Source organism: Stigmatopora argus, chromosome 8 (assembly GCF_051989625.1).
Source record: "Stigmatopora argus isolate UIUO_Sarg chromosome 8, RoL_Sarg_1.0, whole genome shotgun sequence".
Classification (NCBI taxonomy): domain Eukaryota; kingdom Metazoa; phylum Chordata; class Actinopteri; order Syngnathiformes; family Syngnathidae; genus Stigmatopora; species Stigmatopora argus.
In genome coordinates this window covers 1,758,894-1,781,510 of record NC_135394.1, presented here as the reverse complement: position 1 = coordinate 1,781,510, position 22,617 = coordinate 1,758,894, and the positions used below count along the sequence as shown (strand labels likewise).

At 39.9% G+C, this 22,617-nt stretch overlaps 1 protein-coding gene across 5 annotated transcripts; it reads left to right on the top strand.

Annotated features, from left to right (window-relative positions):
* Positions 1 to 841: 841 nt before the first annotated feature.
* Positions 842 to 22,067, top strand: LOC144079375 (ankyrin repeat and MYND domain-containing protein 1-like). Of its 5 annotated transcripts, XM_077608103.1 has the most exons (21): positions 842 to 1,227; positions 7,984 to 8,130; positions 9,447 to 9,638; positions 9,970 to 10,020; positions 10,187 to 10,428; positions 10,524 to 10,740; positions 10,841 to 10,999; positions 11,076 to 11,206; positions 13,537 to 13,727; positions 13,836 to 13,915; positions 13,998 to 14,161; positions 14,461 to 14,632; positions 15,408 to 15,548; positions 16,107 to 16,214; positions 16,860 to 16,967; positions 17,060 to 17,182; positions 19,027 to 19,128; positions 20,175 to 20,304; positions 20,362 to 20,434; positions 20,831 to 20,985; positions 21,073 to 22,067. In XM_077608103.1, the coding sequence occupies exons 1-21, from the start codon at positions 1,012 to 1,014 to the stop codon at positions 21,261 to 21,263; spliced, it is 3,093 nt and encodes a 1,030-aa protein (XP_077464229.1). In that variant the 5' UTR covers positions 842 to 1,011; the 3' UTR covers positions 21,264 to 22,067. The 5 variants fall into 5 exon arrangements, with proteins under 5 accessions (XP_077464229.1, XP_077464232.1, XP_077464230.1 ...); XM_077608106.1 differs by lacking the exon at positions 7,984 to 8,130; XM_077608104.1 differs by lacking the exon at positions 9,970 to 10,020.
* The last annotated feature ends 550 nt before the right edge of the window (positions 22,068 to 22,617 follow it).

Here is a 22,617-nt window from a genome sequence, read left to right as displayed (position 1 = left end):
TTTAATTAATTACTTTTTTGAAAACTTTTTCAAATCCTTTTTAAGGGGGGTTCTTTGACAAAATAATTCTTTATTTTTCCAAATGAATTTATTTCATAGGGTTGTTTTTTTGAAATTTATTTTCTTTGTTTTTTAAATTTATTTTTTGGTGTTTATTCATTTTTTTCCCTGAGCCTGGCTGCCAGCAGAAAGAAAGAAAAACATTTGAAAAACGGCCAGGGCTTTTATTATTTTGAAGGTGAATGCCATAAGCTTCCATACAAATTCAGCACACACAAAAACTAAAATTAAATTGCGTTAGATGCACATAATTTTGGTTGTTTGTTTTGTTGCGTCTGCTGGTGCGTTTAGAGTAGTTTCCACGTGTCAGGTGAATTTTCTGTTGTATTTGATGGCCGTCGGAATAAAAAATACTTCTCCCACAATTTCGGAATTGGCTCTGGAAAATAGTGTTAGCATTTTTGACGTTTAATAATGGGCCGCCATACAGTTCATTATTTATTATTGTGATTATTGAAGCGAAAAAAATACAAATTTGAACCTTTTCTTCTCCCGTGGTGTGTTTAACAGTAATGATTCTAGCACAATATCTTTTCACTATTTACTTTTTCTGGTTATAATGCATATAATGTATAAAGTGAAGATTTGATTTTGATAGTAAGTTTCATTTTGTGGTCTTTTTTAACCGGGAGAGATTTACGGTGTATAAAGGGCTGGAGACTGCCTTTTCCAATTGGCAACACCTACCTATCTGTAATAAGGTGAATGTAATTTACTTTTAATTGCACAAACTATGTGAGGAGGAGCGTTCAAAATCTGCGCATGCGCACTGTGACCACATCCGCGCACTGTCCAAACAGTTGCCAGGGCAACCAGGAAAGTTCTCAATGCGTGTGGGAAAACTTTTCAAAAGACATTTTTCCCTTCAAATAAGATTTTTGTTTCTTGCCAACTACTTTGATTTTTACTCTAGCGAGTTCTGTTTTTAGAATTAAAGAAAAATCCGTGCAAATGTTGTCAAGACGAAAAAAAATCTCTGCGTTCAGGAGTGAGCGTGCAGAGGAGCGTGACGAAGGCAGTCCGTCTCTGTCTCATAGTAGAGGAGCCGGCCAGGAGAAACGTCAAGGATTTGGACTCCAGGAGTTTGCCGACGGTTCCAAATACGAAGGCGAGTTTTTCAATGGCCTCAAACATGGCAAGGGAAAGTACACCTGGAGAAGTGGAGAGGTAAGCAATGTTCCCTCTAATTTTTTGTTTGCCTGGGCAGAAAGACAACCTCCCTGAGCACACTGAGTACCAGTGTGAGCAACATCATCATTGCTCGATATGGGCACACACCAGTATCACACCTGCCATAAGCAGGTGCATGTCTACTACACATAAATGATTTAGTAATAATAAAATGTAATGATTAATATCTATGAATGGGCGGCCCAGAGGATGAGTGGTTTGCGCGTTGGCCTCGGCTTTGGGGTCCTGGGTTCAAATCCAGGTCGGTCCACCTGTGTTGAATTTGCATATTCTCCCTGGGCCTGCGTGGGTTTCCCCCCCACATCCCAAAAAGATGCATTGTAGGCTGATTGGACACTCTAAAATTGCCCCTAGGTATGGGTCTGAGTGTGCATGGCTGTCCGTCTTGTGTGCGGTCGTTTGGTCGCCGGTCTTTTGGTCGCGGTCTTTTGGTCGCCCGGACCCAAACAACGGGCGACCAAAATACCGGCGACAAAACAAGGTAAAACAACACGGTCTAAGCATCAATAAAAGCCAACAATGGCCCTGAGCAGTTTCACTGAGCGGACGTGTGAGTGTATAAGAGTTTGTATGTACATGAGTTGTCCCCTTAGGAAGGGACGTCAGTCAGGGTCTTAACAAGTTCTCCAACAAAACACAATAAAAGTACGGGAAATTTTGAGCTTTTCTTTAGCCTAATATAATAGGGCATTATATATGACTAAATAATAATTTGCAGTTTGTATTTAGGGAATTTGAGGAACGATTTAAATGGTAATTATCAATAACCTTCCGGGCGACCAAAAGACCGGCGACCAAACGACCGAGTACCGGCCGTCTCCTTGTGCCCTGCGATCAGCTGACCACCGATACAGGGTGTCCCCCGCCCCTGGCCCAAAGTCAGCAGGGATAAGCTCCATCACCCCCCGCGAGTTCAGAAAATGAATGAAAAAATATCTATGAATAAAACATCTTCATAAATGCCATTAGAATATGCACAAATCCGACTTAAATTTTACCTTATTTTACACATCTGACCTTCTCACTTCTCATTCTCGTTCAAATGACTTTTCTGCTGAACGTGTCACTTGAGATAGTCAAGTTTCCATTTATATGCAATATTTTCCATGATTTTGATTTGATTCATTTAATAAGGGATAGCACATATTAATGAACATATTTATATTCATGTTAATGAACATATATATGTAAGATTGTAGCCGAGGGCTAATTTCCATTTATAGTCAATTGTGTAGGTTGAAGACAAACGATCACACATACTAGACACACACACACGCACACAACCACACACAGCAGATTTAGACAGTTCTCACCCGATTTCACCGCTTGTTCTTCTATTTGCACAGTAAAGTAAAAAGGAATGTACAGACGCTCCCCTACTTACGAACATTCGAGTTACGAACAACGGTACATACGAACGTCTGCAAATTGCGTTTATGTCGAAAAATGTTCGTAAGTTCGATTTTGTATTGCGCGCCTTTTTCCGAGTAGTGCTTCTTTCCGCCGCTAATACCGACGCCCGGCGCTGTGAGAGCTCAGCTCACCCAGCATCCACCTTCCTCTGCCCAGTTCGTTGCAGTGCGGAAGTGTGTGAACGTATCTCCAGTGCGCAAAGAACCTTTTTCATTTTTATCATTAAATATCTCGTGCATCCATTATTCAATATGGTTGGTGAAAAGCGAAAGGCTTCTATTGAGGGAGGTGCAAGGAAGAGGCAAGCCATTTCATTTGAAACGAAAGTTGCAATAATAACGAAGCTTGATGCGCGTGAGAAAGTGGTGAGCGTTGCATGGCAATACAACTTGAATCGTTCGACCGTCAGTGCCATTTATAAACATAAAGATCGAGCAGCAGGACCCAAATATTGAACGTTGCACAAAGTTTGCAAATCAATTGAATGATGCCATACAGTGCTACCGCATCATTTATGATGAAAAAAGAAAACTGCAATCGTCATTAGATAGCTTCTTTCGGCCAGTTTCTAGTAAATCTCTCTCTCTCTCTCTCTCTCTCTAATGTATGTATACAGTACTGTATGTATTCTCTCCATTTTATTAAAAAAAAAAATCAGTACAAACCAATGCGTGTTACTTATACACGCCTTAAACATACAAATGCACTTATATAAACCTTCAATATACTTATATAGGCCTTAAACATAAATTATAATACGAAATATAGCACTGAGCAACTTACGAACAAATTCAACTTATGAACAATCGCTCGGAACCTAACTTGTTCGTAAGTAGGGGAGCGTCTGTATTAAGAAATATTAAAATGTAATTAAAAAAAAGAAAGAAGGGCTGTAAAACACGAAAAACATAAGAGTGGACAGAGCTACTGCCACTTGCTGCCACGTGAACGGCGCCATCAAGGGGGGAAAAAAGATTTTATTTTGTGTGCGCCATATAATTTGCTGTGCGCGGAGAAGACTAGAGTAGTGCGCAATTGCGCACGCACGCAGCTTAGAGGGAACATTGGAGGTAAGGTACAATGGACAGGAGGGAGCCACATGTAAACACAAAAATCGACTACAGTAATACCTTGACATACGAGCGCCCCAACATACGAGAAATTTGAGATACGAATAAAATTCCAAGCAAATATTCAGCCAGAGACAGCCAGGTGGCCGAGACGCGAGAGGCTGCTTATGATAACAGCGCACCGTCTTTCTCGCTGCATCTCCCTCGTGTAAAGATATCTACGAGCACTGGGCAGGGTGTTGCATTTTTTTGCGTTAGTGGGTGCAGAATTATGGGAAAATTCGTGGGTCCAAAAAAAGCAGGTGCAATGAAGGGTAATGGGAAGAAAAGACATGTGATGACAATCAATATTGAGCACGAAATAATCGGAAAACATAAGAGTGGTCTACGCGTGACTGACCTGGCTCACCAATACGAGAGGACCACCCGGACAAGTGGGCAAGTGGTTGTGCGTTATCCTATAGTGGATGTTTGTGTGCGTCATTTTCGTAATATTTTGAAGCTCAGACAAAAGCAAACAACCCTAGATAGGTTCCTTTTAAATACTCCGGCTAAAAGTGAAGGTGGAAGCGAGGCAAAAAGAGCTAAGTTGGAAGAAGAAAAGTAAAAAAACCAAAAACAATTAGAATTCATTTTAGTGTAAGGTAAAATTAAAACTTATTTTTAAGTGTTTTAAGTTTATTGTATTTTTATGTTATGTTACGAGCACGTTGCCATCCAAAAGTGTCTCTCTGTCTCTCTCTCTCTATCTCTGTCTCTCTCTCTCTATCTCTCTCCCTCTCTCTCTCCCTCTCTATCCCCTCGGCGCGCTCCGCGGTAAACGCTACCATCTGTACTGAATAATGTCACATTTTAGTATTGAACATCAAAACCACTAGATAGTTATTTGTTACTCTGTTAGTAGATGGTGAATTATAACCAATAAAGATATATTTTTCCATTGTAATATCCTGTTTTGGTGTTTTTTTCAGAGGGTAGGAATGAATTAATTTGTATTTAGTTCATTTCTATGAGAAAAGTTGATTTGAGATACGAGTAAATCGACATACAAGCTTGATCCCGGAACGCATTAAGCTCATATTGCTTCTTTTTTTAATGTTGAATACTGCAGTAATTCCCGGGTTCGAAATTACGGGGGAATTTTGCCCTTAAACATAGCACAGTTCAAGCAAATTTTTAATCTACACCTGTGATCATTACATTTATCACAGTTCTAGAGTCGAGAGTTCTATCCCAGCTGGGTCATCACTGTGTGGAGTTTGCATGTTCTTCCCGGACTTGTGTGGGTTTTCTCTCAGTAGTCCGGTTTCTTTCCACATCCAAAAACATGCATGTAAGGTGGTTGAACACTCTAAAGCAGGGGTCTCAAACTTGCGGCCCGCGGGCCAACTGCGGCCCTCGGGACGATAATTTGCGGCCCCCGTCTTAATATGAAAGATCGATTTTTTTTTTTTTTTTTTTTTTTACCCCTTTCCCCATGATGGCGCCGTTTAAGTGGCAGCCAGTGGCAGTAGCTCTGTCCACTCATGTTTTTCTTGTTTTACAGCATGTTTTACATGAAAAATTAGAGGGAACATTGACATGCACCTGCTTGTGGCAGGTGTGATACTGGTGTGCCGATAGCGAGCAATGATGATGTCGTGACCGGATGATTCGCCTAAAGACGTTTCGCCGACGGACGTTTGACAGACGGACAGGTCGTACTAGTATTTGTTAGTTTAATGATTAAATACAAATACTAGTATTTGTATTTAATCATTAAACGCTGTTTTCAGCTGGATTTGACCGAATTTGAGAGCATTTTGAGCCGTTTGGCGAATGGACGTCTATAGACGTTTTTTTGCCTCCATCGCGATATCCAGTATTTGTATTTAATCATTAAATGCTGTTTTAGGATGGATTTGACCCGATTGCTGTCATTTTACGGCTCGGTTCTGCTACATCTGCCTGCCCAAGAGTGCTTATTCCCGGACTGCCATTGATGGTAGACGAACATTGATTTTTACTATAATTTGGACAACACCGGCGGCGGGCCGGATTAAAAATCCTAACGGGCCGTATATGGCCCGCGGGCCGAGGTTGAAAAACTTGTACACACACGATCCGGCGGGGCGAGCGTTCGAATCCCGTTTCGGCGAAACCTCCGTTCGGCCGAATGAACGTTCGGTGGAACGTCCATTCGGCGACCTCCCCGTCTGTCAAACGTCCGTCGGCGAAACGTCTTTAGGCAAATCATCCGAGTACCGATGATGTCGCTCACACTGGTACTCAGTGCGCTCAGGGAGGTTGTCTTTCTGCTCAGACCAACAAAAAATTAGAGGGAACTTTGGTTCGGAGCTGAATGAACCAATCACGGTGAGGTATACGGCTCTGGAGGGCGGGACATCGGCCGGGCTGTCCAGTGCCTCGCTCACTCACTCATTCATTCCTCCAATCAGCTGGGCGGAGGAGAAGCCGTGAGGCCGATCACTCCGCTCGGCGCGCACACTCCTCCGCTGCTCTCAGCATAGAACTGAATGAGGCGCTATGATCCGTGATCCAGCCTGTGTCAGTGTCTGTAGCCATCTCCGCGATTGAAACGGAGAGCGAAAGTGCACATGCGCCACAAACCCGCGCGACTGAATGTGAAAGATCAACCCGAGACTCATTCCAAGTGGAAAAACATATTACAGAGCCCCAGAGATGTCTCTTTCAAAGCCTGCCGTGAAGAGAAACGTCGGTGATGAGCACAGACAGTTTCAAGAAAAGTGGGGAGTGCAATATTTCTTTGTTGAACACAGGGGCACCCCGACGTGTCTCATTTACACTGAAAAAGTTGCGGTGCACAAGGAATACAATTTGAAACGTAATTGTACTACGAGACATGCTGAGGAGTATGAAAAATACCAGGGAGATGAGAGAGCCAACCAGGTTGCCAGTCTTAAAACACGTCTTCTGAGGCAACAGGATCTCTTCAAGAAGGCTACCAAAGACAGTAATGCAGCAGTCAAAGCTAGCTACGCCGTTTGTGAGTTGATTGATCCTGTGCTAAGTGATCCCAAATGGCTCATGGACTTGGCTTTTCTTGTTGATATCACACATGAGCTTAATGTACTGAACAAGAAGCTACAAGGCCAGGGGCAACTTGTCAGTGCTGCCTATGACAACGTGAGAGCATTCTGCACTAAACTTGTGTTATGGAAACAAACCTTTGCCATTTCCCAGCATGCAAGGCTCTCGTGGATGCAGGCACACCATTTAGTGGTGAGAAGTATGTTGAGGCCATTTCGAAGCTACAGGAGGAATTTGATCACAGATTTGCAGACTTCAAGACACACAAAGCCACATTTCATATTTTTGCGGACCCCTTCTCCTTTGATGTGCAAGATGCCCCTCCTGAGCTTCAAATGGAGCTCATTGACCTCCAGTGCAACTCTGCACTCAAAGCCAAGTTCAGGGAGGTGAGTGGAGAAGCAGACAAGCTTGGGCAATTTTTGAGAGAGTTGACCCCCAGCTTCCCTGAACTTTCCCGAAGGTTCAAGCGGACCATGTGCCTTTTTGGGAGCACATACTTGTGTGAGAAGCTCTTCTCCACCTTGAACTTCAATAAGTCCAAGTACAGGTCCAGACTTACTGATGAGCATCTTCAAGCTCTACTGAGGGTCTCCACTGCTTCCTCCCTCAAGCCAAATGTGACTGTGTGAGAAGAAGCGCTGCCAGGTCTCTAGCAACAAGGAGTAGGCAAGAGAAGCCATGTTCAGAATATTTCATGTTCAATGTTCCATTCAAGTTCAGAAAGTTAAAGGTTAAAGAGCTGTTAATACAGACATTTGAAACGGAATAAAAATAATTCATTTTCTCTACTTAGCCAGCCAGTGTATATCTACTGTATGCTCATTAGTATTATTTTGTTTTGTATTACTGATTGATTTATTTTTTATTCATCTCTAAGTTAATTTATTTAATTCATTATTTTTTGTTAAAAAATAAAGATATTTGATAACGTTGGAATGTTTTATCAGTGCTTTTCTTGTGGAAATCCTGATGCGGCCCAGTCTCACCCAGACTCGGCCTCTAGCGGCCCCCAGGTAAATTGAGTTCGAGACCCCTGCTCTAAAGGCTGAGTCAATATCTGTTACAATATGTCCTGATTTACTGGAGACAAATCCTTGCGTGGTTTCTGTTTCCACATTGCTGGTAGATGAAGTGGATTGTGAATCTGAAAAGAGTGTCAACAGATAACATCCTCAAAAATGTTTGTTTTCTGCAGTTCTACGAGGGATCTTTCTACAAAGACTACAGGCATGGTGAGGGATTATACTGTTGGCCAACAGGCAACATGTTCATTGGCAAATTCTATCTTAACTGGAGAGAAGGATATGGAAAACATATTTTTCCTGACAGAGCCACTTTCAAGGTAATTTTAATTAACCAGTTTTCACAGAGTATGCATAGTTTAGAGCAGTGGTCCTTAACCTGGTTTCCCAACCTTTTTGAACTGCGGGACACTTTTTGCATTGAAAAAATCTCAAGGGACACCACCATCTGAAAATCTTTTTATTTAAAACTGTGTCGTCTATATTAACAATAGTCATTCTCATCAAAGTTTCATTAGCAGGAATCACATAAACCTCCCAAATTACTGCAAAATCTCATTTGACCTTATGTCACCAAACGTTGATGTCTGCAGACCCTGAACAACTTCCGGTTCAAGTGATGGAAAAATAAGTGATGTAGTAATGCTTTTAATTGCATAATTTTACGACTTTTCTCCAAATATTTCTTAAATCTCCTAATATTGCGCAAAAAAGTTTTGTGCTCACTCAGACTTTACGTCACCAAAAGTTGATGCCCTGGAAACGAAACAACCTCCGGTTCATGTTAGAGAAAAATAAGCAACAAAATGACTATTTCACGGTTTGAATCTAGTTTGAATAGTATAATCTATAATTTAATGTTCATCATATTTTGATTTTAACCTTGTAATAGTTCAATTTTAATCCTGTTATATTCATATTGATTTTTCTCTCTGAACATTGCATTGTATGACTTCTTGCAATTTCCTGCTGACCATTGCTCACGGCACACCAGTGTGCCACGGTACAGTGGTTGGGAAACACTGCCCCTAGAGGTTCGGTGAGTCGGTCTCAGGGGTTCAGTGGAGGTCAAGACACATCGACTCATCATGTCTATTTACGATAACATGCCCCGCTTGACCATCACTGGCTGCAGATGATCACGTGACATTGCTTGGCCAATCAGTGCTGCAAGGAATTTATATGTATCTTGAATTTGAAAAAAAATCTCATCTCATCTTATTTTCTGAAACGCTTTATCTTCATTAGGGTCATGGGGGATGCTGGAGCCTATCCCAGCTGACTTCAGGCCAGAGGCGGGGGACACCCTCAATTGGTGGCCAGCCAATCACAGGGCACAAGGTGACAAACAACCATCTACGCTCACACTCATACCTAGGGGCAATTTGGGAGTGTCCAATCAGCCTACCATGCAAGTTTTTGGAATGTGGGAGGAAACCGGAGTACCCGGAGGAAACCCACGCACAGAACATCTCATTTTATTTTACGCTAAAGTAGAATTCGGTGAATATGCATCTGAAACTGGTGGGGTTCGGTAGCTCCAACAAGGTTAAGAACCACTGGTTTAGAGTTTGACACTGCTGTTAGGTTAAAAAAAAAGTGCCGAATGCCAGCAAGATATTCTTCTACTTTTCAGGGTTTGTACCATTCTGACCAGAGGTTTGGTCCAGGTGTGCTTAGCGAGCCAACGGGATGTCAAGATGTAGGTCTGTGGAACGGGAAGCATTTGATGCAAATGTGTAACCCTATACAAGGTAGCTTTGGCCTGAAAAACACTGGATATGCTGCCCTCACGGAGAAAACTTCTGTCTTACATTTTAGGAATGAGGTAAAATACAAACTTCGTTATATTGCACAATACAGTAGTTTTGGGGAACAGAACTACTTGTAAACCATTGTTCAACAAGCTCAATCATTGCATGACCTCTCATATTTGCAAATATGATGCAAAATTATCCTTAAATATATTGCATATGAATATTCACTTTTGTGCTCTGCAATTGGCTGGCAACAACTTCAGGCTGTCCCCCGCCTGGTGCCCAAAGTTGGCTGGAATAGGCTCCAGCACCCACCGCGACGTTTGTGAGGACAGGGGGCATAGAAAATGAATGAATGAATATTCAATGTTGCCTATTTTTTCCGTATATTCCGTTTATAAGGATGCTTCTGCATGTAATGGACTTCAGACAAACGCCATGACAGAATTTCAGGTTAGGGAAATTCTATATAACCATTAGAATTAGATGAATAAAGTTTTTAAAAGGACAATTAATGAAAACTGTTGAATTCATTTGGAGCTTGGTATTTTCTCAATTTTGCTCCAGCATACAATAGATTTCCCAGAGAAGTGAGATGAATTGTTTCCATTTCCTTCAGACAACAAAGGATGAGAGTTTGCTGCTCTATGATGACAAAACTGTTCTCCCCTACGGCATTGAATATTATTCCAACGATGGGGACCACCTTCCATTGCCCCCCAATATAAGACGAGACTTTGACCACCAATTTTATGGCCAGCTGCGAGAACCTGACTCTCACCAGTATGAAGGCTACAAACGGGATCCACTCTCCACTCTACCATTAGAAGCCAAAATGCGGACTCTCATTCACAAACACAGGTTTTATGCAACGTGTTCGTGCAAAAGACTGTTTAGAAAATATGAAAGTCTTCATTAGAAGGAAAATCATTTAGGATTTCCGTGTGTTTTTGTAGTCAACAATCTGAAACATTGGACTGGGATGTTGCAGAAGTTCTTTCTTTAAAAAGGGACCAATTTGGTCCCAAAGGACCTTTGGAAGTCAATTCAGAAGAGTTGATTCAGCAAGCCGCGACCGGCGAACGACAGGCTGTGTTAAATATTCTCTTGGATGGCCTTGTTCACCCTGATGTAACAGATTCTCAGGGAAACACTGCATTAATTGCTGCTACGGTATATCCCAGGCTTTGTTTCTTATGTATTTTTTGGTATTCTTTATTTTTTTTTCAGATTGCCTACATACTATTGATTTTAAATTAGTTTGTTTCTACAGGAAAACTGCCATGACGATGTAATCCAACTATTATTAGACATGGGTGCTGATATTGACAAACTCAATTGTGAGGGCATGTCTGCCCTGTCTGTTTGTCATGTCCTTTACTATCCTTTCCAGTCTTTATACTTGCCTCTTGGAACAACAGCCCAAACACAGGTGGGATTTATACTGTTTTTCTCAAAGTTACATCTCAGTTTGTAATTGATTGCAGACTGATTGTTTGTGTCATCAGGATTTGATCTCCCAGTGTAAAAAAAGACCACAGACCAGTCCAGAGGCCATAGAAACAGATGCATCCAGTCAAAGCAACCAAGCTCCAACAAGTGATACAACTGAGAGAAGTTGGGATTTTTGCTCTGATCAGTAGGCGTATACATATTTATATATATATAAATATTAATATATATATTTATATCTCATCTCTCATCTCATTTTCTGAACCGCTTTATCCTCATTAGGGTCGCGGGGGTGCTGGAGCCTATCCCAGCTGCATGCAAACTCCACACAGGTGGACGTGACCTGAATTTGAACCCAGGACCCCAAAGCTGCGAGGCTAACCACTCACGCCACATATTTATTTATTTATATATATATATATATATATATATATATATATATATATATATATATATATGTATACTATACTATATATATATATATATATATCAGTGGCGGTCGGTGCATTTTCTCGTAGCGCCTTCAACGTATCAATCCAACCCTCAAAAACTCTTTTATGGCTATAAAACTTCTACTGCAGCTAGAGCTGCGACACATAAAAAATAATCAATAAATCAATGCACAAAAATGGGGTAAAATCCACTTCCTAGCAGCATTTCATGATTAAATACAAATACTGGAGCTTTTCACACATTAAAACCAGGACAGGGGGGCGATTTTCCCGGGAAAAGACAGCGATGAACGTCAATGGCGTACGGTCAAACATTGCCCGAAAATGGGGTAAAATCCAGCCGAAAACAGCATTTATTGATTAAATACAAATCCTGGAGCTTTTTAGACATCAGAACCGGGCCCGGAGTATCATTTCCCCGGTAAAAAGACAGCGATGAACGTTGATACGTCCATACGTGAAATGACAAAAAATGCACTAAATTTAGGTAAAATCCACTTCCTAGCAGCATTTATTGACTGAATACAAATACTGGAGCTTTTGAGACATTACAACCAGGCCAGGGGGGTGATTTCCTCGGGAAAAGACAGCGATGGATGTCAATGGCGAAACGGCAAAAATTAAACTGGGGTAAAACCCACATCCTAGCAGCATTTTGTGATTAAATACAAACACTGGAGCTTAAATACAAACACTGGAGCTTTTCAGATATCAGAACCGAACCCACAATTGAAATATTATTTAGGAATATAGCCATATTATACTCACCAAAAATTCTTTTTAACTGTACACAATATCCATCCTCCTTTCTTTTTTCCTTCTTTCCTATCGCCATCGAAGCTAATGATGAAATTCGAGCCTGTCCTGTCATATTTCCTGCATAGTCCGTTTTGAAAATGGCTTTAAATCAACACAACAATATACTATTTGCTTGTGCAGCTAAGTTAGCGCACTGAAAGTGCCGCACACACCATTTTCCTGGCTGTAACAGGCTTGCTAGCTTCGGAGTTGACCGCCCTTTCTTAATGATGTCTATTTTTTTCTGGAAAAGTCCGTCTGGAAAATAGCTTTGTGTACAAATCTGCAACAGAATCCATTTGTTTTTGCTTCTGTCGGCCATTGTGGGTGGAGTTTGCGATCTCTGGCTGCCTCAGGTACTGCTTTGGCCCGCCTACTAGCCAATCATAGTTGGTGAAAGCAATGACGTATCCCAGCCAGCGAAATGCTAATGCATATGAAAAAGCATTGTGGGGTTGAGAACTCGAAATCTGATTGGTTAAAAGCAACAGTCTAGTTTAATGCAGCAGAGCCTGCAGAACTGATTGTGAAGGCTTTGAGGCAGATCTGATCTGGCAACAAATAATGGCTGAAATGTGATTGGTTAAATGCTTCAATATGAAAACACACATCTGGAAGCAGTGCAACCAGGGGGAAAAGCAATGAAAGGAAGCTAACAGACCATTTGGAATAATAAGTATTGATGGACAAAATATAATATGATTCAGATATTTCTTGGGCCAGCAGAGAAGGCCTTGAAGGCCCTGACGGCCCGCCATATATATATATATTATATATATGTATGTATATATATATATATATATATATATATATATATATATATATATATATATATATATATATATATATATATAATATACATTCGCTCAGTGTTTCCTGATTTAGCACCACCTTGAAACTAATTACTTGCTCATCTACGCTCAAATTCAATTAAACATTTTTTAGACAGACAAATAACCAAATCTGGTGTTTTAAAATTGAGTTCTGTGACCTGAACTCTATTTTAAATTCAAATTTGCAGTTTATATACATATTTAATTAGAAATACTTTTTGATTCCACACTACTGCCGTTCATTCATTCATTCAATCATTTTCCATACCGCTTATCCTCACAAGGGTTGTGGGGGGTGCTGCAGCCTATCCCAGTTAATTACGGGCACCAGGCAGGGGACCTGGGATCAAATCTTCGATCTCATAAATTTGGGGCACTGCATTAAGAATAAGCAAGTGCAGTTATTTCAATGTGAGATGCTTTTTTCCCATTAGTACACAAGAGGAATTATCCAAAGACATAATCTTTCATCGCAGCAGTTGCAGTGAGCTTTCCGGTTTTCTGAATGAACCTGAGGCTCCTGTAGAATACCAAAAGTTACCAGAAAAAGACAATGTTGAAACAGACCAGGAGAGAAACAGGACTCCCACATGCCATATGACAAATAGTAGAGAGGAGCGAATAAGTAAGAAAAACTATAATGTAGAAATTGGCAAAGGCAAACAAAAAATAAAATTGACTCTTTTGTCAAATGACAATGAAAACCAAAGTAACGAGGAGATGTTCCTTTCAGAGCGCTACATTCCAGTGAAGGATGGTCACATTGTACTGGGCCATGTGAAATGGCAAGAATATTCACCTAAAAGTATTAAGGTAAATAACTCGGAGATCAGTTCTTCACCAGATTTGACATATGTTAAGTCTTACCACTTATTTTCTCATGTCTGTGTTGCAGGACAGTGAAAAAAACATGATCCCAGTGCAATCCATGCACAGTTACAAAGTACAGGTCTCAGAGGACATTGTAAAAGGGGCAGCTGAAGCTCTGAGCCATCCTTTGTTGCCCCATTATTCTGACACTCAAGAGACTGTGCGTAAAATGGCTAACATGAAGTTTGAGTGAGTACGTTTTATTCATTTTCTCAGTATGTATTCAGAAACATGTATTTAGGTGTGTTTGTGATGAGTTGTCCCCTTAGGAAGGGACGTCAGTCAGGGTCTTGACAAGTTCTCCAACAAAACACAATAAAAGTACGGGAAATTTGGAGCTTTTCTTTAGCCTAATATAATAGGGCATTAAATATGACTAAATAATAATTTGCAGTTTGTATTTAGGGAATTTGAGGAACGATTTAAATGGTAATTATCAATAACCTTCCGGGCAACCAAACGTCCGAGTACCGTGTTTGTGTGACCAGGCATCGTGCTCGTTTGCACACACTAAATCTGCTGTTGGACCGTGGAGCTGACCCCAACATTTCAAGAGTACCATTCCCCGTCCTCTTCATGGCTGTTATGGCAGCCGATACTGAAGCTGTTCGGAGACTGATTCTGTGCGGAGCTCAAACAGATATTTGTCTTTCACCTGAGGTAACAATTCATATATACTGTGATAAGCACACTAAAAGTTGTACAACTCAAACTTAATAAAATTCAAGGGGGAAATTTGTTCATTTCCATGTTAAAACATACAAACACTACAGAGATCGATCAAAAATGTCTTTGTTAACCAATTTACCATAATCAAAACTCCGGGTTCTCGTCACTTCATATGCTACACCTGGTCAGGGTAGAAAAATAGTGTTAAAACTCCCACTGACGTGTTCACATGCATTCTGAAACCACAAAAGCATTATTTGTAACTCATTTGGTGCCCCCTATTTTTTTTTATTGTTGTTGTTTTTTTTAAATAAAAATAATTAGTTTCTATAACTCTTTTTCAAATGGCTGTCACTAAAACTATACTGTAAATGAGAAAAATCATCTGTATGGCCCAAAGTGATAAATGATACTTTTTGTCTTACTGGGCAACTGATCGTCTTCATCAGAATTTGAGTGAGACAATTCTTGTAGATTTTCTATGTCAACAGTAAAAACAATGTTCTGGGTATGGCAAGTTTTAAGGTTTTTTTTTTTGTTGGTAGAATTTGCTGTCGTCCCATTTCCTCTTGCTTCTAATTATACCACTATGCCCTCATTTTTTTATTTAAATACTATGTAAATCCTAAAATCTAGACTGAAAACACCCACATATAATGCTCAGGTTGAAATGGCATCTTTTCTGTGCAAAGTCTTCAGTATGCTGACTTTTTTGTCTAATTCATTCTGTTTTCGAAGCTAACATATCAAATTAACTGTGTCATAGAGGAAAGGTTTTTATCCTCTACATGTGGCTGCATCACTGCCCGGCCCAGAAGGTCCCAAAATCACAGAACTGCTGCTGCATGGTTTATCTGATCCAGATGAACAAGCATGTGACCGGGATGAAATCTACAAACAAGATATGGTATGTATGTTCATTTGCTTGTAGCTGAATTGTTAGCGTAGTTAAGTTATTGGCTGGCCCTGAGGTTGATAGACGCCTAATCTAGTTTAACTGAAAGGACTTACAATGTTCACCCTTGAAGTATAATTGAATTGGATACCTTCAGCTGTGAAAGGCGTTGAAACGTGATTGTGCATTCCCAGCCCTCCCAGTTCAAATGGACGAGTGTCTATCGTACTTATTTGCATCGAATGAAATAATTAGTAAAAATCCAGGTCGGTCCACCTGTGTGGAGTTTGCATGCTCTCCCTGGGCCTGCGTGGGTTTTCTCCGGGTACTCCGGTTTCCTCCCACATTCCAAAAACATGCATGGCCATTGGGCACTCTAAACTCGTCCTAGGTATGAGTGTGAGAGTGAATGGTTGTCCGTCTTCTTGTGCCCTGCGATCTGCTGGCCACCGGTTAAGGGTGTCCCCCGCCTCTGGTTCGGAGTCAGCTGGGATAGGCTCCAGCACCCCCCTCAACCCTAGTGAAAATAAAGTGGTTCAGAAAATGAATCAATGAATGAATGTTTTGCAGGAGATCGCGATGGCAAGAAAATCATTGGGCACCATTGAAAATTCATACCCTGAAGAAGGAGGTCGAACGGCTCTGCATATGGCCTGCCAGAGAGAATGTGATCACTGTGTGAGTTCTAACAGTGGAGCAATATAAGAAAATAACCAAAGGTCTACAGCAGGCGTGGCCAAGTCTGGTCCTCGAGAGCCCCAATCTGGTCTGTTTTCCATATCAAGCTTCTGGATAGCTTGCTGATGAGTTAATCATTTGATTGAGGTGTTGTAGAGGAGGGAGATATGGAAAACAGACTGGATAGGCAACCCCTGGTCTAAACGAATGTGCAAGGTCTATTCATTTGGTATCACATACTAAATTGCACAGTATATTTGTTTAGACATCAGCTAGTAATAAAGTATAGTGCTTTTGTTATTAAAAATCCTGATTAACTTCAGACAAAATTTAAATGTTTTTGTTTCATTACCAAGGAACATAACAAGGTAGCCATTTTCTGCATTTTACTAATGCCAAAAATGTGCTGCATTTACATCCCAAAAACATAATTTCTAAGGTTTTTCAGATGGATTTTCCCATCTACCTCTACTATATATTTGAGAGACTGTCCTTCCTTGGTCTGTCAAAATATTCAATTCAAGACAGTTTTCAGCACAGGCACCCAATGCAAGAAGCCTGATAGAATTTAGAAAAAGTCTATCAATGAATGTAGATTTTTTTAAAATCATGTTTTCTCTTTTGTCCTCTTTTTTCCCAATGCAGAATGCTAGCAAAGTGGTATCCCTGTTGCTCTCCCATAAAGCCAAAACAGACCTAATCTGGAGTGGCCACTCACCTCTCTCATTAGCTATAGCAAGTGGCAACGAAATGGTAATACACGTTCTCAAATGGATTATCTTTAAATACATTTCAACTAAACCTAGCATAGTCGGACAAGAAATTAATCTTGTTTCCCTGTTTAGGCAGTAGAGGAGTTGTTAAAAGGAGGTGCAGACCCCAACATTCCATTGGGTTATGGTGTTGGTACTGCCCTATGTGCAGTGAGTAACTTCTCCTACAACCTGGATGGCAAAAGGGGAAAACTGGTATTTATCCGCATACAGATACAGTAATTTCCCACTGTAATTCAAACCCCCTAAAAAGGGGTGCTCATTATGTCGATAGCCAAGGTACTATTAGTAGATCGCCTGAGAGTAAAATTTCATCCTGTATATCAATTTCCTTGGGGCCTGAACAATGTCTCGTTTGTACCATTTGTACTCGTTTGAAACCAATTGAAACCATTTATAAGCAAGCTCTGAAAGTATTGGACAGAAAGCCAAAAACGCACCACCACTGTCAGATATTAAAAAAACACAAATGGCTGAACTGGGACAATACTGTTAAATATGCAGATGCCACCTTAGTTTGCAAAATATTCCAACACAAAGCTCCTCCTCTACTGCAAGATTTTGGACAAAACAATTCCAACATATCAACAAGAGCTGGCTCTAGAGGTGACTGTGTAGTTCCCTTTAAAAAGAGTGCATTCAACCAAAGCACCTTCTCTGTCTAAGCCGCCCATACCTGAAACTCAATACCAATTAACATACAGGAACTCCCGTCTCTGAACCTCTACGCCACCTGTGTCAAAGTAGCGGCCCGGGGGCCAAATCTGGCCCGCTGCATCATTTTGTGTGGCCCGGGAAAGTAAATCATGAGTGCCGACTTTCTGTTTTAGGATCAAATTAAAATGAAGAGTATAGATTTATATCAAATTTCCTGATTTCCCCCTTTTAAATCAATAATTGTAATTTTTGAATCCATTTTTTTCTGTGTTTTTAGTTCAAAAATCATTTTGTAAAATCTAAAAATATATATTAAAAAAAGCTAAAATAAACATTGTTTTAGATCTATAAAAACTGAATATTCAGGTCTTTTAATCCAGTTCTTTTAATCAATTTATAAAAAAATCTATTATATTTAAAATGGTCCGGCCCACGTGAAATCAAGTTGACGTTAAAGCGGCCCGCGAACCAACCCCAGTCTGACACTCCTGCTCTACGCCAATCATCTTTAAGCCTGGGTATTAGAAGAACAAAATTGCGATCACAACGCTGTCTAAAACTGTGCTACGTGTGTGTGTGTGTCTAGTATGTGTCATCGTCTATCTTCAACCTACACAAGCTATTAACGATGGAAATTAGGCCTCGGCTGCAATCTTACATATTTACATACTACTATATATGTTCATCAACATGACTATAAATATGTTCATTAATTTGTGCTGTCCCTTTTAAAATAAATCAAACTGAATTCAAACAGCGATATTGCAATCTGCCCACTGCAATACTCACACTTTTTTTGAACATTCATATCTGACTCATAACAATCATTAGAAACTTATCAGATCTGATCTGAAATATGGTCCCGACAGCCTTGGCTAACATAAACGACCTGTCACAGCTGCTTGCTAAATTGTTGCTTTGATGTTGAACACATAAAATATTTGCTTCATCTATGCTTCATTTCGGTGCTCTTTGTTGGTAATGAAACACTTCGCAGCTGCTCTCCCGCCGATCTCAGTGTCGAGTAACCCCACCTACCTTCCGGGAGATTGGCTCCTTAGATAGACTCCTAAGTAGATTTTGGAGCAAAAAAAGTGTAAGCATCCTTGCCCTAAATCATTAGATCACTTTTTTCAGATCTGACTTTATTCTGTGAATTTGATAGCTTTTTCTCTCGCATTAAACTAGCTTTTCCAAAACATCCATCAGAGGTTATGAATTACATTTTTTTGTGTGTTTTCCTGGTGAACAGCCTAACTTGTACTCTGCTTATTGCCCAAATTAGCAGCACTCATGACATTCCAGCTAATGTGTGCATTACCGAGAATTGTCATCATAATAGTTCATAATTGTTGACTGGTGTTTATTTGTCTCTGCTATAGTTAGACATGTTATTAAAGGCTGGTGCTGATATGATGATGCCAGTCCAGGTCAGCGATACTATCGGAAATGTGGTTGACTACGCATATCACTCTTTTAACCAGGTAAGACAGCTACATGATCTTCGACTGAACACTTGTGAAGATTAATAAATGTGATAAATTTGGCAGTACATTTTGTCTTATTTTTGTTAATATATTTATGTTATCCCTGTAATTTACTTTTAATTATTTCACAGTAGTTAATATTTTATGTGACGACCAGTCTCGTGTCCCCCCTCGACTCACGGACGGGGTCACTAAAATTGTTAGACGTTAAGTTTTAGCATCTGACTCCAACGCCTAAAACTATGTCTTATCCTGTCTAACAATGGAGTGTATTCAGCATCGTAGGAGACAGACCAGGGTTTAACGGGTTAATCCACAGATGATTTATTCCTGGCAAATTTATCTATACAGAGCTCCGGGTCCCCCCCCCCCCCAAACATAAGCCAACTGAGCGTCTATGTGCCCAGTGGAGGATGAGAGAGACAACGCCCAAACCCGAGTTTGCCCAGTTATAATAATACAAATATCAATATGCATTAGCTGATTAATGATAAGATGATGACTGGTCCATGACTGTCTTGAAGGGTGCCATCCTCCTTGGGATTTTTCCACTGTCCGTCGTCTCTGTATCTCCGTTGCCCTTGTAGGGCCATTCCTCTTGCCTCCTTATCAATTGACCTTGTAGGAAGCTGTCTGTAATCAACCTCAAAAGAATATCTCATACTGAGAGCCTTTATTCATTGTACAAGCATTATTATAAGGGAACATTCTGTTTGCGTGGTCATCGAGGTGAAAACAAGTGTTTAATCATACAGTAGTAATATATAAAAATAAAGCCTTGTGTTGTATTGTAATGATTCAGCTGTATTAAAATATATGATTAAAATGTGTTATAGTCTTCATTAGATTATATGGTTAAAATATGTCATAGTCTTCATTAGATTATATGGTTAAAATATGTCATAGTCTTCATTAGATTATATGGTTAAAATATGTCATAGTCTTCAGTTAATATTTTATGTGACTCAAGTGTAGAGCTAAAGTATTTTTCCCCCCATTTTTTGCACTTGTTCCCAAATCTGTAATTCTGTACTACTATCTAGGACATTCGTATTGCCCACACACCCTTCCATATCCTCAGCATCGAGGAGAGAGAAACATTTAAATCACGACATCACCTGCTTAACACGATGGCATGTATCCTGAGAGAAACAGCTGCCCAAAGAGAGAAAGGTAAGTTAAATGAAAGTTGTTGTGGTGAGAGTTTCAAAGAAAAGTCTCTCTTCACAGGTGAATATACCCTTTCTTTTAATGATGCTGACTCGAGACATGAATTGAAATCTCCCATCACAGTCAAACAGAGGTAAACAAATCAAAAACTTCTCACATTGTGCCAACATATGTATTGTATATACTCATATTTTCATTATTGTACTGACAGTAGATATGTTAGGATTGATTACAAAAAAATGCCAATGTGAAATCTGGATTTTTAAGCTGTTATTTGAGGCCGATATACATTTTTAAAAGAACTTTGATTACGAAAGATAATCGAATTACTCTTTGTATAAATGTATACACATTATCAAAAGTATATTTTTCTTATGTTACTTTCTTTTGTAGCACTAACTACTAAATGGTGACAAATCAAAATTAACAAAGATCATCACCTATATCTCCTATTATATTAGCTATATATCTTGGGGGAAAAAAAATCCATATATTCGCCTGATCAGTCAACTTTTGATTTTTTTCTCAGGTTCCCATCATTTAGATTCTGCTACAACTGCGGCCGCTCTGCTGCAGTGAAGCTAATTGCTTGTACTCGCTGCCACAACGTTTTCTTTTGTTCTACAACCTGCAAACTTAGAGCATGGGATGAAAGACACAAAGAAGAATGTCTGCCAAAATCAGGTGGGAGGCTGTATTATCAATTACAACTTTAGGAGGTTGAAAAAATAAAAGTTTGACCTATTTATTATTTCATTTCTCCTTGTCTAGGCTCTTTTGGCAGTTTGAAGACAACACCCACATTTCAAAGCCAAGAAGAACCTAAAATGGCGACTATTGTAATACCGGCTGTTAAAATGGCCAAATCTTTAAGTAACCACTTGACATCCCAAATCGTGGAAACTGAAAATGTGTTGAAGAAACAATCTGCAAACCGGAATGAAAACTACAGTTACAATTGATAGAATGCATGTCTTGCTGGTAAATGAGTTTGTTTAATCGACTTTGTTCAAATTAGGCATTTTTTTAAAGAATGTAATGTTGTTGTTTTTTTTTTTTATAAGGCATGAGACTATACTATGCAGTGTAACTTCCAATTCATAGAAAATGCATTTTGTTTCTGCTGATGTTTGTCTGCCATGGTTTTCTGAACTGAATGGCGAACTAAAAGACACAAAACAATTTACTGGTGCTAATACAGTAATACCCTGACATGGAAGTGTTGTGAAATACGAGAAATTTGAGATACGAGGAAAATTCTGTGGAAATTTTGCCTTGAGATACGAGACAAATTTGAGATATGATTAGACGAGATGCTTCCTGATGCGGCCGTCCGAGTATGCCAGAGCCTGCTTATGAGAACAGCATCGCTCTGTCTTTCTCGCCGCATCTCCCTCGCGTAAAGATAGCTACGAGTACACGTAGCATTTTTTTACTGGAGATAGTGTGACCGAGTCTATAATCTGCGAAAAAACAGTGGAATGTACATGGATTTGAAAGCAAAGCAAGCATCTGAAAAGGCAGCCAGCAAAACCCTTCAAAGCAAGTCGTGGCTGGTTCGATAATTTTAAAAAACAAACAGGGGTATACTCGATTCTGAGGCATGGAGAAGCAGCAAGTTCCAACTCGAAAGCCATGGTGGAATAAATTAACATCTTTGTCTCGGTTATCACACAAAAAAGGTTTAAATTTTGTGTAACGGAAGATTAAAAAGATTTTTAAGTGTGTGTATAGTAATCGAAGTTAATTTTAGCTAAATTGAATGTTTCTCTCTCTCTCTCTCTCTTTCTGTCTCTCTCTCTGTCTTTCTCTCTCTCTGTCTTTCTCTCTCTCTGTCTCTCTCTCTCTGACTGTCTCTCTGTCTGTCTCTCTCTCTGTCTGTCTCTCTCTCTGTCTGTCTCTGTCTCTCTCCCTGTCTCTCTCACTGTCTCTCTCTCTCTCTGTCTCTCTCCCTGTCTCTCTCTCAGTCTCTCTCTCTCTCTGTCTCTATCTCTCTCTCTGTCTGTCTCTCTGTCTGTCTGTCTCTCTCTTTCTCTGTCTGTCTCTCTCTTTCTCTCTCTCTGTTTCGTCCGTGGTAAGTCTGTACTGAGTAATGTCACATTTTAGTATTAAAGATTATAACCACTAGATTTGTTCATTTGTTACTTTGTGAGTAGGTGGTGAATTTAGAACATACATATGTTTTTCCATTGTATTATCCTGTTTTTGGTGTTTTTCAGTATCGAGCCTACATACCAAGTGATTTTAGATAGGAAAATTTGGGGTTAGTTGTTACATTTTTTAGTCTTGCAGGAATAGCTTCCAATCTACACACTT